General features: G+C 48.8%; 1 protein-coding gene across 1 annotated transcript in view; it reads right to left on the bottom strand.

Annotated features, from left to right (window-relative positions):
- Nucleotides 1–16,648, bottom strand: part of KIF9 (kinesin family member 9) — a 39,743-nt gene that overhangs the window by 18,837 nt on the left and 4,258 nt on the right. Inside the window, exons 2-9 of the mRNA XM_077267870.1 lie at nt 13,506–13,610; nt 13,269–13,434; nt 13,066–13,172; nt 12,661–12,885; nt 12,424–12,507; nt 8,529–8,621; nt 7,728–7,872; nt 7,446–7,510 (exon numbers count right to left, since the gene is read on the bottom strand). Of these exons, the coding sequence (XP_077123985.1) occupies nt 7,446–7,510; nt 7,728–7,872; nt 8,529–8,621; nt 12,424–12,507; nt 12,661–12,885; nt 13,066–13,172; nt 13,269–13,434; nt 13,506–13,601 (981 nt within the window). The 5' untranslated portion in view covers nt 13,602–13,610. The remainder of the gene's footprint in view (nt 1–7,445; nt 7,511–7,727; nt 7,873–8,528; nt 8,622–12,423; nt 12,508–12,660; nt 12,886–13,065; nt 13,173–13,268; nt 13,435–13,505; nt 13,611–16,648) is intronic.

Raw genomic sequence — 16,648 nt, 5'->3', positions numbered from 1 at the left:
ACGCTGACAGCAATTCCCCCGCTCCAAATACAGCCCCCCTTTCACAGCTGCAAGGACGCTCATTATCAGCGGTTCATGTAACAGATTCTAGTTTCTGCCCTCCTCCCATGGTACACAAGTCCAGTCTCATACTAAAATATCCCTTTTAACCCTGTCTGGGAATCTCCCTCCCCAGCCCCATGTCAATTCTCAGATCAAGAGCTTGTTTTAATTAGAGTAGATAACAGACCCAATAAATATACTCTTATAAAACCTATCCCTGTGGGACCTTTCCCTGAAGTTACTGCTCAGTTCGTAATCTCTCCCTCATGTCCGGTAAATTTACTGGGGGCAGATTTATTATCACAGTTCCGCTCCAGAATACAATTCCAAGATGATGGTCAGATGGTCCTTACGTTATATAACCCCTATGCAGATGAATATAATGAGATCTGTATCCTACATGCCCTTCCTACGGTTATGATGGTCCTGATAGACCCAGATTCTCCCTCAATAATGCCTGTAGAACCAGTAAAAGTGTTTCTCAAACCTGGTGCCCCTTTTTCTAAAGTCTATCAATACCCTTTGAAATATGATCAGGAGCAGTGTCTCAAGGGGCAAATACAAATGTTATTCGATAATGGTGCCCTGATACCCTGTGTTTCCCCATGTAACACACCCTTGTTTCCCGTTAAGAAAAAGACCCCACCCGGCCAACCCCCTGTGTACCGGCTGGTACAAGATCTACGGGCATTTAATGCAGTTACTGTTCCAGAAACTCCGGTGGTGCCTAAGCCACATACTCTTTTGTCCCAGATATCTCAGGATGCTGCTTGGTTCATGGTTATCGATCTTGCCAATGTCTTCTTCAGCATTCCATTACACCCAGATTGCCAGTTTCTGTTTGCATTCATTTATCAGGGATGACAATTGACGTGGACAGTTATGCCAAAGGGGGGCCAGTCATAGCCCAAGAGTGTCAGGCCTACCTTGCCACTTATGGCCCCTTGCAACCAGGAGAGGATATGGCCACCCCACACGATGTATATAGTATCCTTAACCAAGTACAACCTAGCCACATGTCCATGGCTGGACAGCTGCGACTTCAGTGTGCTATTTTAAAAAGGTGCGCTGTCCTGAACCCCGCTACTCTTCCCCTAGTTCCCCTGGATCCAAAGGGGGGAGGAGTAGGTGACATGAGCAAGGACACTTTTTCTTTCTAGAATGGATCCAGAGGAACAAGATTAGGTTTCCAAACCCCATGATTGTCTAGAATTGATGTCTCAGGAAACGGCTGGTCTCTATTGTGCCTATTCTAATGCTGATTTTGAGCTTTTTGTAGATGGATCCCGTCACCAAGATGACCAAGGACGCTTCTGTACCGGATATGCTGTGGTCTCAGAACATGAGGTAATCAAGGCAGAGTCAATGCCAGCTCATATGTCTGCACAAGAAGCAGAGCAAACTAGCAGAAGGTAAGACTGTAAATATCTACACTGATTCCAGGTATGCTTTTGGCATTGCACACGATTATGGGCCTATCTGGAGAGCCAGGGCTTTCCTGACAGCAAATGGCCACCCCATTAAACATGCTGAGGCAGTCCAGCAACTTATGAATGCACTACAGCTTCCCACCCAAGCAGGCATCATAAAGGTAAAGGCACATACCAAAGGCACTGATGGACGGACAAAAGGGTAACGCACTGGCAGACCAGGCTGCCAAGAAAGCAGCAAGCACTCCTGTGGCCTCTCAAGTACATCACCTAGACACCCCACCATCTCCATTTGTGTTGAAAGACATCTAAGCCCGGTTACAAGAACAGGCAAGTAAGGAGGAGAAAAATAGGTGGCAAAAGATAGGGGCTTGCTCTGATACCGTCACTGGGCTATGGGGGAGGGGTGAAAAGGTCTGCCTACCACAGGTACTGTACCCAATGATGGCACAGGTTCTGCACGAGAATGTGCACCACTCGAAGACGGCCATGTGTGACACTCTACAGAAACAATGGATTGCCCCCGGGTTTTCCACCTGCGCAGAAAGGCAGGTACAGAGCTGCATGATATGTGCCACACATAATCAGGGTAGGACAGTGAAAACCCCATCCAAACACACTCCCCGGCCCCTTTACCCATTCCAGAGACTGCAGATTGATTATATTCAGTTGCCTAGGGTAGGGACGTATGAGTATGTGTTGGTCTGCATTGATTTATTTTCAGGTTGGCCAGAAGCCTACCCAGTTGCCAAAGCTACGGCTAAGACAACGGTGAAGAAACTGATGGCTGAGATCATATGCAGGTATGGAGTTCCTGAAGTCATTGAGAGCGATCGGAGTTCCCATTTTACTGGAGAGATCATGTCAGAGGTAATGGCAGCACTGGGGGTAAGTCAAGCATTGCATACTCCATCCACAGAGCAGTGGAAAAGTGAAGAGACTAAATGGAACTCTTAAGCTTAAAATCCAGAAGGCAATGGCAGAGACTGGTGGACAGAATGCCTTCCTCTAGCTTTGTTTTCAGTAAGATATACCCCAAACAGGAAGACAGGACTGTCACCGTATGAGATTCTGTTTGGCAGGAGCCCCAATCTTGAATGTTTCTTTCCACAACAGTTGCAGCTCAAGTACCAGGACTTGACTAGCTATGTGCAGGCCTTACATGGACACCTTGCCAAAGTGCATTTAACTGTCTTCAGTTCTCTTCCAGACCCAGACAAGGTTCCTGGACACCATCCCTTTGTGCCAGGAGACCTGGTGTATGTGAAAAAGTTTGTGTGCAGAGATTGTCTCCAGCCGAGATTTGAAGGACCCCACACGGTGATCCTGGTCACCCCCACTGCAGTAAAACTTGAAGGAAAGAGCACCTGGATCCACACCTCACATTGTAAAAGAGACCGAACCAGTGTTTAGTCACAGTAGTGACTGGAGGGAAATGTTGCAGTTGTTTTTGATCCTGGAACTGGGGGCCATCCTCGCCCCTACCTCTTCAGCCCCTATTGCAAACATAAGAATTCTGGTCCCACTATTCTCTGGGTAAACCTGACAGCCCCGGTGAATATCTGGCGATTTGATTTCTGTGATGTAGTCAAGTGCCCCGAGACTGAACAGGTTGTAGAGGGGATCACCAGTTTTATATATGTGTTACCAGAAATTACAACGATAATTGTTATTATTGGACCGATGCCGCCTGGAATACAGGGGATGATTGGGGATATAAATTTAGTGAAGCCATGTTCCCTAAGGATGGGACGGGTAGGAGTCTTCGTGAGAGAATGCATCTAACAGCCCTTCTGCAACCACTTAGGGGCTGTAAATGGGGTAGAAGTTGTCACCCCCTCCTCCTAAATCTCGAAAGCCCCCAATCTGCTGACCTGCAGACATTTGTACTGGGAAGGCATTATAATTATGTATTTAGTAGTGGATACCATGGGAATTTAGGCCATATACAGCTCCAGGATATTAGCTTCAGACCAACCAAAGCCCCCGTTACCAGTACAGCTAAAACAGGCCCAGGTGAGCGTTTGCAAAATGTAGTTAATGAAGTGATCCCCATTCCAGGTCTCAGTTGGCAAGAGGTTTTCTCCATAGAAACACAAACAGCCCCAAGGAAAAACCTGTGGTTAGAATGGGTGAGATACAATGTAAGAGTCCAGAATATCTCTGTAGGATGTATTGCTTATGCTGCTGCGAATACACATCTATACACGCACGCATTGCTTTTCCCTGATGACAACACCACTGCCTGTGTCATGAATCTGTTGAAAGGTTTGAAGCCACTGATCGCCCAGATTATGTCCCACTAATTCATGAGAGACCCAAACTAAAGGTTCCAGGAGAAGTAACCGTATTAGCTGACAATTACACCTGCTACAATTCCCACGACACCACAGGTACACCAGTAGGGATCTTCAAGACAGGTTTCTGCAAAGAGAACAGTTCTCTAGATACTGATTTGCTAATCAAACATACAGAATATATGTACGACATTTATTGGTTATGTGGAGATGGTAAGCTCCGTCCTATGTTGCCTAATGCCTGGATAGGTCAATGCACCCTTGTTAAACTAGCTATGCAGTTCAAGATTTTATTTTTGGGATCCAAAGATACCTGATGAACCTACCAGAAAGAGGAGAAGTCTCGATCAGCTCCACATGAGTTATGAAGAAGATCCACTAGTGTATATTGATGCCATTGGAGTGCCAAGGGGGGTGCCTGACCAGTTTAAAGCCCAGAACCAGATTTATGCCGGCTTTGCTTCTACAATCCCACAGGTGCAGATTAATAAAAATGTTGAATGGATCAATTACATATATTACAGAGAACAAAGATTTGTTAATTATAGCTGTGATGCCTTTCAGGGTATAGTTGAGGATTTGGGCCCTAACACTTGTATGACCCGTGCTGCAACCCGACCTAAGAGAATTACACTGAATCCTGTCCAGACAAGATCACATGCAGTGATATAAGAAGCTGACACAGGATTGTGGTTGGCGGATAGTGGGGACATTAACTTTTGGGAGTAGGCTGACAGTAATCCTTTTGGGAAGGAGCTGTAGACCAGCATGTCATGTCGCCCCCACCACCAGAGAACCAACCACATCAGGTAGGGTAAGGGCCCCTTCACACTGGTCGATTCTGCTACGATTACGACGCATTTGCGTCATATTCGACATCGCAGTACGAGCTCGTAGCCAGCGGTCACACTCTACGATGTTAACGCTTTTTCTGACGTAGTTGCGATGTGAACGTCACGCGTCGCAATCGTACGCTACCCTTCACACCGCCATAGTCCTACGACTCCGAGCGTGACGTATTACCAGCATGGGCGTGCTAAAACGTCACGCCCAATCAGGAGACAGGTATGCGGAAGCCCAACCCACGTAGTCGCATTACGAGCTCGTATGACCGCCGTCACATACTACGATTTCGACCGCCACAGCGAGACATTTACGACGAAAGAAAGTTCTGCTCTTTCTTTCACATCGTACGATGCTGGGCTGCGTCGCAAATCGTAACGCCATGTCACACTTTGCAACCTCGGAACGAGGACGGATAAACGTCACAAATCGAACGCTCGTTCAGACTTTGATTGCACAGTGTGAAGGGGCCCTAAGACAGATACAGGAGTATTATCCCTGGAGGCCCACTGACTAGCTATGCAAAAACAATTGGCTGACCCTGAGAACCAATCTTTCTCATTTTACAAACAAACAATGATAATATGATGGACATATAAGTGCACCTGGGCAGGCCTAGGTAGTTAGTGAAAGCAACTCCGACTGGCACCTTCCTCAATCAAGAAGTAGACCCACCAGAGTACGATGGTACTGATCCAGGGGAGATCCCTAAGTATGTCCCCCTCAAAAGAGTAAACAAAACCCCCCATTCTCAAATGATGTTAAGAGATTTAGTTTAGGGACAGTGGGAGAACTCCATGTGAGGTTAGTGAAGGGTTCAGCTGCCTGGAGGCCTCTCGCTAGGGGAGAGTTTCTGAGGTGTCTGGATGAAGAGATCCACCTCCCCTTTTCCCATCACATGGACAGTCTCGAAGGATCTTTCTTAAGGGAAAAATTTAGTGTTTAGGGGGGATTGTCAAGGTGAAAATATATTTTCTTATACCTTTTTGTACTGCTATACTCTTATACTGTGAAACAATAACTTTTTCCTATGCTTGCAGATATAACTGTATTTAAAATGGCTGCCAGTATTCACCTTTATCTTTGTCATGTATGTAATACTAAAACTTGTTTTTTGGTGTATTTCTGTGTGTATTAGGAAATTCTGTACTAGGATAACTAATGATGAAACCAAAAGCGTTGCCACCCCTGCTCTTCTCTACACCGATTTCACAAAGTTACCTGATGAAGATGTTGAAGCCAAGCGCATGGCTATCTTCAAAAGATCCCCACTACTGTTATCAATAATTGTTATTCGTAAATTCTAGTATACAGGGGGGACGGGTACGCCGCAACAGACATGGCTGGTAACATGGCACCAGTCATGTGAAGACCAGTATCCCTCGAGCTTATAGCTTGGGATAGTACCTCTGATGCTGGACATTAATTAACAAAATTTATCTAGGGGGGAATGTGAAGGAAGAAATTAAGAAAGAATCTCCATTTTGTGCTTTTCGACTCCATTTTGTTGTTTTGATATAAATTTTGTTAGTAGGCTAAAGGTTACAGCTGTTATGAGATTTTGAGGAGACCTTGATTGTTGCAACCTCGGTAGAACATGAGACTGAGGGTGTATTGTTCTACAAAACTTTGACGCACAGATTGTTCCTGCATTCTTATAGGCTAAGAACTGTGAGCGTGTTCTTATGCTGATTGGTTGAAGTGTAATTTCTATGACTATGATAAAGTCATGCAGAATAAACGGGGGCTAGAGATCTGCTCGATCCCCCATACAGAGACACACGTCTCCGTCTGGTCATTTTCAGTTGCCGGCAACACCTTATATATTAATTTGGAAATCACTGGGTTAACCGTGAAGGATCACTTTAAATCCTCCCTCAACAGGACATGAGGACAAAAAGTCGCTTTCAAGCTTGGCCATGAAAAGACACTCTCAGTGCAGGAATGAATGTGTCGCATGGATTTATGTCTTTTTACATCAATTAATGAATTTGCTCCTCAGACCTTGTGGGGTCATCACAACGCAGAACCAGACCCCGATCAGAGGACAATAAAACATTCACACTCCTTATCTATGAACTGTTCCAATATTTATGGACATAACTGTTTATCACTCTCCTATAAGTAGTTCTGCTTCACGTCACCTGTCCTATCTATGACATTATTCCTGTGCATAAATATGTGATTCTTTAGAATTTCTATTAGTCTATGCCTGATGAAGAGACCTGAGTTGTCTCGAACGCTGCAATTTGTTACCATCTTTTCAGTTCTCCATTAAAAGGTATCAACCACTGAGGACTCTCAATTCTAAATATTTGTCTATTCATCTATCCTGACTCTATTGTGGATATTCTACACGTATTATCTCCTGCTGAGTCTGTCTGTGTGTTTTCAGATAAGGAGTTTTAGGAATGTCTTTGTCTATAGACATAGAAATAACAGAGAAACCAAAGAGTAGAGACGCACCTGAACTCTCCAGCTGGGTGTAGACAGTATTACCTTTACCAATGAGATGTGTGTGTGCTAATGCCAGCACATAAATAGAGATAAACCAATGATATTGCTACAATTTATGTCCAAGAAAAGCCTATATAGCATATAATGTCATGATGTAATAAAGGGAGATCTGCCATGATGCTCAGTGTATCAGCGTGGCTCTTCCGTGCACGTACTTGGATTTTACAATTTAATTTGGAACAGTCAAAACGTCCCACATTACGTGGCAACAACAACGGTGGCGGGGGAGGGGTTGTACACAGTCAGAGGACGCACAACGCTCTTTGCACACATGTCCCACCCCTCCATGAGCCGATCACATCCCAGGCAGACTCACCGTCTCGTCTATCTGAGCCGCCTCGCCGTAGACATTTGCCACCAGGACGGTGATGCAGTTTCCTCCTAAAAATCAGGAAAACAAAATGAGGAATGTGGGGACCCCTGCCTCTACCTATGTGTGACATGACAGGGGCTATCTGAGAAGTCTCCCACCATGCCCTGCTCGCTCATGGTCTACTTTCTGGGACCTGTGGTGCGGACACCAGGTCCCTCTATGTTAAGGGCTGTGCTGCTGCAGACTGTGCACAATCCTGCTGACTGTTTCATCGCTGTTTCTTACCGATGGAGTCCTTGAGGGCGTGAGTCAGTTTACTCTGCCGGAACGGCACGTGGTCGCGGCGGTCGGCCAGAGCGATGATCGTCTGCTCCAGGAAGGACAGTGACTTGTTGATGTAGGTGGCTTCTCTCAGGACTTGTCCTTCAGACTGAGGAACAGAGCAAAAGATCAGGGCGGCTGACACTGAGGGCGTCTTCACATTGCACTCTGTGTCCCCGTTGGGGCATACATCCAAAATCCTCTGCAAAATGGGGCCCGGACGCAGGGGCCACAGACTGTAAGAAAGCAGAGAGAGTGAACGTGCGCTCTGACGTGCATCATTTTCATGCGTGTGTGCCCACTGGAGGCGAACACCGGGACAGGATGAGCATGCTCTACCCCGCAGGTCTGCTTCTCCGCAGACCCGGGTCCCTGCAGACGTGGCTCCCCACAGGCCTAGCTCCCCGCAGACGTGGCTCCCCGCAGACGTAGCTCCTCACAGGCCCAGCTCCCCACAGACCCGGCTCCCCGCAGACGTGGCTCCTCGCAGGCCCAGCTCCCTGCAGAAGTGGCTCCTCGCAGGCCCAGCTCCCCACAGACCCGGCTCCCCGCAGACGTGGCTCCTCGCAGGCCCAGCTCCCTGCAGAAGTGGCTCCTCGCAGGCCCAGCTCCCCACAGACCCGGCTCCCCGCAGACGTGGCTCCTCGCAGGCCCAGCTCCCCACAGACCCGGCTCCCCGCAGACGTGGCTCCCCGCAGGACCGACTACCCGGCACAGGGAATCAGCTTCTGCCCGCTCTGCCCAGACCGTCGCCCGTGCACTCACCCCGGTTTTGCCAAGTCTCTCAGATCCCGCCAGGTCCACCAGGTTAATCTTCGATACCGTGTATTTTGCATCGGATAAAGTCCTGGAGTGAGACTGGAGAATAACAGGTTAATTAATTCATTCACTGCCGCAGTCTTCAAGACTCCCAGGACAATGCGCAGAGATCCAGTCACGGGGCTTACTGGATGAGTGATCCATCGGGGGCAGCACGTTCTCTGCACCAACCTGAGTGTATGAGCGAGATCAGAAGGTATTAATGGCTTATATTGTGAGGCGGGTGGTCTGTGCGGACCCCTCATATCTATCCTCATCTGTGACAGGAACATGATTGGCTCTATGGACCTCAGTGTCCACTGAGAACAGGTCTCGGGTACAAGACACGATGTAACAGCAGAATAGTGAGTGCAGCTCTGGAGGTGATTGGAGGATAAGACATGATGTAACAGTAGAATAGTAACTGCAGCTCTGGAGGTGATTGGAGGATAAGACATGATGTAACAGCAGAATAGTAACTGCAGCTCTGGAGGTGATTGGACGATAAGACACGATGTAACAGCAGAATAGTAACTGCAGCTCTGGAGGTGACTGGAGGATAAGACATGATGTAACAGTAGAATAGTAAGTGCAGCTCTGGAGGTGATTGGAGGATAAGACACGATGTAACAGCAGAATAGTAAGTGCAGCTCTGGATGTGACTGGAGGATAAGACACGATGTAACAGCAGAATAGTAAGTGCAGCTCTGGATGTGACTGGAGGATAAGACACGATGTAACAGCAGAATAGTAAGTGCAGCTCTGGATGTGACTGGAGGATAAGACACTATGTAACAGCAGAATAGTAAGTGCAGCTCTGGAGGTGACTGGAGGATAAGACATGATCTACCAGCAGACCAGAGAATGCAGCTCTGGATGTGACTGGAGGATAAGACATGATGTAACAGTAGAATAGTAAGTGCAGCTCTGGAGGTGATTGGAGGATAAGACACGATGTAACAGCAGAATAGTAACTGCAGCTCTGGAGGTGACTGGAGGATAAGACACTATGTAACAGCAGAATAGTAAGTGCAGCTCTGGAGGTGACTGGAGGATAAGACATGATCTACCAGCAGACCAGAGAATGCAGCTCTGGATGTGACTGGAGGATAAGACATGATGTAACAGTAGAATAGTAAGTGCAGCTCTGGAGGTGATTGGAGGATAAGACACGATGTAACAGCAGAATAGTAACTGCAGCTCTGGAGGTGACTGGAGGATAAGACATGATGTAACAGCAGAATAGTAACTGCAGCTCTGGAGGTGATTGGAGGATAAGACATGATGTAACAGCAGAATAGTAACTGCAGCTCTGGAGGTGATTGGACGATAAGACACGATGTAACAGAATAGTAACTGCAGCTCTGGAGGTGATTGGAGGATAAGACATGATCTACCAGCAGACCAGAGACTGCAGCTCTCGAGGTGATTGGAAGAAGAGACACGATGTAACAGCAGAATAGTGAGTGCAGCTCTGACAGTGAGTGCAGCTTTGGCTGTAACTGGAGGATGAGACGTGAGGCCTGTGGCAGGCATGCACACAGTGTACCCAATGACTGCGGACACTGTGTGTTACTGGCGGATGCTGCACGTTACTGACGGACACTATGTGTTACTGGCAGACACTGTGTGTTACTGGCGGATGCTGCACGTTACTGACGGACACTATGTGTTACTGGCAGACACTGTGTGTTACTGGCGGATGCTGCACGTTACTGGCGGATGCTGTGTGTTACTGGCAGACACTGTGTTACTGGCAGACGCTGAATGTTACTGGCAGACACTGTGTTACTGGCAGACGCTGCACGTTACTAGCAGACGCTGTGTGTTACTGGCGGACACTGTTACTGGCAGACGCTGCGTGTACACTGTGTGTGACTGTCGAACACTGTTACTGGCAGACGCTGCACGTTACTGGCGGACACTGTGTTACTGGCAGACGCTGCACGTTACTGGCGGACACTGTGTGTCACTGGCAGACGCTGCACGTTACTGGCGGACACTGTGTTACTGGCGGACACTGTGTGTTACTGGCGGACACTGTGTGTTACTGGCGGATGCTGCACGTTACTGGCAGACACTGTGTGTTACTGGTGGACGCTGCCCGTTACTGGTGGACACTGTGTTACTGGCGGATGCTGCACGTTACTGGCAGACACTGTGTGTTACTGGCGGACGCTGCACGTTACTGGCAGACACTGTGTGTTACTGGCGGACACTGCACGTTACTGGTGGACACTGTGTGTTACTGGAGGACGCTGCACGTTACTGGCGGACACTGTGTGTTACTGGCGGATGCTACACGTTACTGGCGGACACTGTGTTACTGGCAGATGCTGCACGTTACTGGCAGACACTGTGTGTTACTGGTGGACGCTGCACGTTACTGTGGACACTGTGTTACTGGCGGATGCTGCACGTTACTGGTGGACACTGTGTGTTACTGGCGGATGCTGCACGTTACTGGGGGACACTGTGTGTTACTGGCGGATGCTGCACGTTACTGGCGGACACTGTGTGCTACTGGCGGATGCTGCACGTTACTGGCGGACACTGTGTTACTGGCGGATGCTGCACGTTACTGGCAGACACTGTGTGTTACTGGCGGATGCTGCACGTTACTGGCAGACACTGTGTGTTACTGGTGGACACTGTGTTACTGGCGGATGCTGCACGTTACTGGCAGACACTGTGTTACTGGCGGATGCTGCACGTTACTGGTGGACACTGTGTTACTGGCGGATGCTGCACGTTACTGGCGGACACTGTGTGTTACTGGCGGATGCTACACGTTACTGGCGGACACTGTGTGTTACTGGCAGATGCTGCACGTTACTGGCGGACACTGTGTGTTACTGGCGGATGCTGCACGTTACTGGCGGACACTGTGTGTTACTGGCGGATGCTGCACGTTACTGGCGGACACTGTGTTACTGGCGGATGCTGCACGTTACTGGCAGACACTGTGTGTTACTGGCGGACGCTGCACGTTACTGGTGGACACTGTTACTGGCGGATGCTGCACGTTACTGGCAGACACTGTGTGTTACTGGCGGATGCTGCACGTTACTGGCAGACACTGTCTTACTGGCGGATGCTACACGTTACTGGTGGATACTGTGTGTTACTGGCGGATGCTGCACGTTACTGGCGGACACTGTGTGTTACTGGCGGACACTGCATGTTACTGGCAGACACTGTATGTTACTGGCAGACACTGTGTGTTACTGGCGGATGCTGTACGTTACTGGCAGACACTGTGTGTTACTGGTGGACGCTGCACGTTACTGGCAGACACTGTGTTACTGGCGGATGCTGCACATTACTGGCGGACACTGTGTTACTGGCGGACACTGTGTTTTACTGGCAGACGCTGCACGTTACTGGCGGATGCTGTGTGTTACTGGCGGACGCTGCATGTTACTCATGGACGCTGCAAGTTACTGGTGGACGCTGTAACTGGCGGACACTGTGTGTTACTGGCAGACGCTGCACGTTACTGGTGGACGCTGTAACTGGCGGACACTGTGTGTTACTGGCAGACGCTGCACGTTACTGGTGGACGCTGTAACTGGCGGACACTGTGTGTTACTGGCAGACGCTGCACGTTACTGGTGGACACTGTAACTGGCGGACACTGTGTGTTACTGGCGGACGCTGCACGTTACTGGCAGACACTGTGTTACTGGCGGACGCTGCACATTACTGGCGGACACTGTGTTACTGGCGGACGCTGCACGTTACTGGCAGACACTGTGTTACTGGCGGACACTGTGTGTTACTGGCAGACGCTGCACGTTACTGGTGGACGCTGTAACTGGCAGACACTGTGTGTTACTGGCGGATGCTGTACGTCACTCACCTCCAGGTGGACAGTGAAGATACAGTGGGATCGGGAGGAGCTCTTGTTCAGGGTGTGTGACCCGATGATCCTGTTGGTCTCGCCCTGCCGGGAATATAGCGACACTGTGACATAGTGGCCTGTGGAGCAGCAGACACCGTGCACAGCGTCCACGTGATGGGTGAAAGCTGACAGTCTACACTTCAGCATCCGATAATCCAGAACGTGGTCGCACACACAGGCACCATGGCGGCTCACCTCAAACAGCAGGTTCAGGGCGTGCTCCTCGTCTGCAGCGTGATGGAGCGAGAGCCCCTTAACAGACACCCCCTGGGGCTCGTCCACTATGGCCATCTGTGGGCCGGAGGCCGGGACGTCCGGCATGGTGGACAGGAGGTCGAACAGCGTCTCGTTGTAGATCTCCAGGTACGAGATCCTCACGGTCACCGTGCGATCACTCTGCTCATCGATCTCTTTAAACACCTGCAGGATGGAGGCAGAATAACGTCAGGCCGGGTGTAAGGACCTCCACATTGTCATCTCCAGTCACATCCAGAGCTGCGCTCACAAAGCTGCTCACTGCCTGCTGTGCAGGTCTGGATGTGACTGGAGTGTGGCAGGTGATTACACAGGCGGACCTGTCCGCTCCCCCCGGGGCAGTACCTGCTGCAGGGCTCTGGGTATGACGCCGCGGTTCTTGTAGTTCTCTGTAGCACCGGTGATGGTGTATGTTTTTCCGGCTCCTGTCTGTCCATAGCACATGATTGTACCTAGAGAAACAGCACAGTCACTGACGAAGAAATGCAGGTATGAAAGGGTTAAGCCCGTCCCCAATATCCCGCATACATTGCTGGCACGCCACTCACCATTGTAGCCCTGTAACCCTTGTGTCACCACAGACTTGGCCACAGCCTGGTACACGGAGGCCTGGGACACATCGTGGAGGACGCTGTCCACTCTAAATGACCAATCATATCGCTTGTTATTGACCACGCCGAATTTATCATCCTTCCGGAGGTGAATGTCAACGGCCTGACGGAGACAAGACGTCAATTATAGGAGGCCGGAACCGAGACCCCCGTCACCAATTATCACCCCCTCACCTTACTGTCAGCATCCACACTGATCACGTCCTGAGCAAAATGAGGGGTGGGACGGAAACGCACGAACACCTGAACATCACTGCTGCCGGTACTCATCTCGCTGCCCTGCAAGACCGAACACCATACGTTACACTGATCCTGCATTATACTCCAGAGCTGCACTCACTATTCTGCTGGTGCAGTCACTGTGTGCATACATTACATTACTGATCCTGAGTTACCTCCTGTATTATACCCCAGAGCTGCACTCACTATTCTGCTGGTGCAGTCACTGTGTGCATACATTACATTACTGATCCTGAGTTACCTCCTGTATTATACCCCAGAGCTGCACTCACTATTCTGCTGGTGCAGTCACTGTGTACATACATTACATTACTGATCCTGAGTTGCCTACTGTATTATACCCCAGAGCTGCACTCACTATTCTGCTGGTGCAGTCACTGTGTACATACATTACATTACTGATCCTGAGTTGCCTACTGTATTATACCCCAGAGCTGCACTCACTATTCTGCTGGTGCAGTCACTGTGTACATACATTACATTACTGATCCTGAGTTGCCTACTGTATTATACCCCAGAGCTGCACTCACTATTCTGCTGGTGCAGTCACTGTATACATACATTACATTACTGATCCTGAGTTACATCCTGTATTATACTCCAGAGCTGCACTCACTATTCTGCTGGTGCAGTCACTGTGTGCATACATTACATTACTGATCCTGAGTTGCCTACTGTATTATACCCCAGAGCTGCACTCACTATTCTGCTGGTGCAGTCACTGTGTACATACATTACATTACTGATCCTGAGTTACATCCTGTATTATACCCCAGAGCTGCACTCACTATTCTGCTGGTGCAGTCACTGTGTATATACATTACATTACTGATCCTGAGTTGCCTACTGTATTATACCCCAGAGCTGCACTCACTATTCTGCTGGTGCAGTCACTGTGTACATACATTACATTACTGATCCTGAGTTACATCCTGTATTATACCCCAGAGCTGCACTCAATATTCTGCTGGTGCAGTCACTGTGTACATACATTACATTACTGATCCTGAGTTACATCCTGTATTATACTCTAGAGCTGCACTCACTATTCTGCTGGTGCAGTCACTGTGTACATACATTACATTACTGATCCTGAGTTACCTCCAGTATTATACACCAGAGCTGCACTCACTATTCTGCTGGTGCACTCACTATTCTGCTGGTGCAGTCACTGTGTACATACATTACATTACTGATCCTGAGTTACATCCTGTATTATACTGCAGAGCTGCACTCACTATTCTGCTGGTGCAGTCACTGTGTACATATATTAAATTACTGATCCTGAGTTACATCCTGTATTATACCCCAGAGCTGCACTCACTATTCTGCTGGTGCAGTCACTGTGTACATACATTACATTATTGATCCTGAGTTGCCTACTGTATTATACCCCAGAGCTGCACTCACTATTCTGCTGGTGCAGTCACTGTGTACATACATTACTGATCCTGAGTTACATCCTGTATTATACCCCAGAGCTGCACTCAATATTCTGCTGGTGCAGTCACTGTGTGCATACATTACATTACTGATCCTGAGTTACATCCTGTATTATGCTCCAGAGCTGCACTCACTATTCTGCTGGTGCAGTCACTGTGTACATACATTACATTACTGATCCTGAGTTACATCCTGTATTATACTCTAGAGCTGCACTCACTATTCTGCTGGTGCAGTCACTGTATACATACATTACATTACTGATCCTGAGTTACATCCTGTATTATACCCCAGAGCTGCACTCACTATTCTGCTGGTGCAGTCACTGTGTACATACATTACTGATCCTGAGTTACATCCTGTATTATACCCCAGAGCTGCACTCACTATTCTGCTGGTGCAGTCACTGTGTACATACATTACATCACTGATCCTGAGTTACATCCTGTATTATACTCCAGAGCTGCACTCACTATTCTGCTGGTGCACTCACTGTGTACATACATTACATTACTGATCCTGACTTACAGCCCTGGCACACCAGCCTGACCAAAGAACTGAGGCGAGCTTCCAGGGCTGCTGAGCGCAGATGGAAAAGATCCCACTCCAACAAGCTCTTCATCGCATTCAAACAGTCCCTCACTACTTTCAAGGCCACACTCACCACAGCTAAACAAACCTACTTCTCATCTCTCATATCCTCCCTGTCTCACAACCCTAAACAGTTATTCATCACCTTCAATTCTCTCCTCCGTCCCCCAGCACCTCCTCCCTCCCCACTCATCTCAGCTGAAGACTTTGCCTCATTTTTCAAGCAGAAGATTGATAACATCAGAGGCAGTTTTGGTCGACAACCCCCAGAGCCCTTCCTCCCAACTACCCAGCCCTCCACCTCCAAAACCAACTTCTCCACCATTACAGAAGATCGACTCTCCACTCTACTCTCAGGATCACATCTCACCACCTGTGCACTTGACCCGATCCCATCCCACTTCATCCCAAACCTCACCACAGTCTTCATCCCAACCCTAACCCATCTCTTCAACCTATCACTAACAACTGGTGCTTTCCCCTCAAGCTTTAAACATGCCTCCATCATACCTACAGGGCTTTCTAAGTAAAATCGTAAGTTGGTTACCAGTCAGTGATTCAAACCAGTTTTAATATATAATAAATAAATCTTGGTCAACTAGCCAGTGGAATAAGGTAGTTTTCAGAATTAGTATGTAACACTGCATTATAACAGTTTATTTTTTTGCTTCGTCCCAATTAATTTACACAGCACTGTATCCTCAAAAAGCCCTCTCTTGACCCATCCTCTGCATCTAGCTATTGCTGTTCCTGCCGTACCCACCAATCCTGTGCTCCTGCCGTCCCTGCCAGTCCTGTGCTCCTGCCGTCCCTGCCAGTCCTGTGCTCCTGCTGTCCCTGCCAGTCCTGTGTTCCCGCCGTACCCACCAGTCCTGTGCTCCTGCCGTCCCTGCCAGTCCTGTGCTCCTGCCGTACCCACCAGTCCTGTGCTCCTGCCGTCCCTGCCAGTCCTGTGCTCCTGCCGTCCCTGCCAGTCCTGTGCTCCTGCCGTACCCACCAGTCCTGTGCTCCTGCCGTCCCTGCCAGTCCTGTGCTCCTGCCGT

This window comes from Ranitomeya variabilis, chromosome 6, assembly GCF_051348905.1.
Source record: "Ranitomeya variabilis isolate aRanVar5 chromosome 6, aRanVar5.hap1, whole genome shotgun sequence".
Lineage (NCBI taxonomy): Eukaryota > Metazoa > Chordata > Amphibia > Anura > Dendrobatidae > Ranitomeya > Ranitomeya variabilis.
Note: the sequence above shows the minus strand (reverse complement) of the source record. Positions and strands in the feature narration are given on the sequence as shown.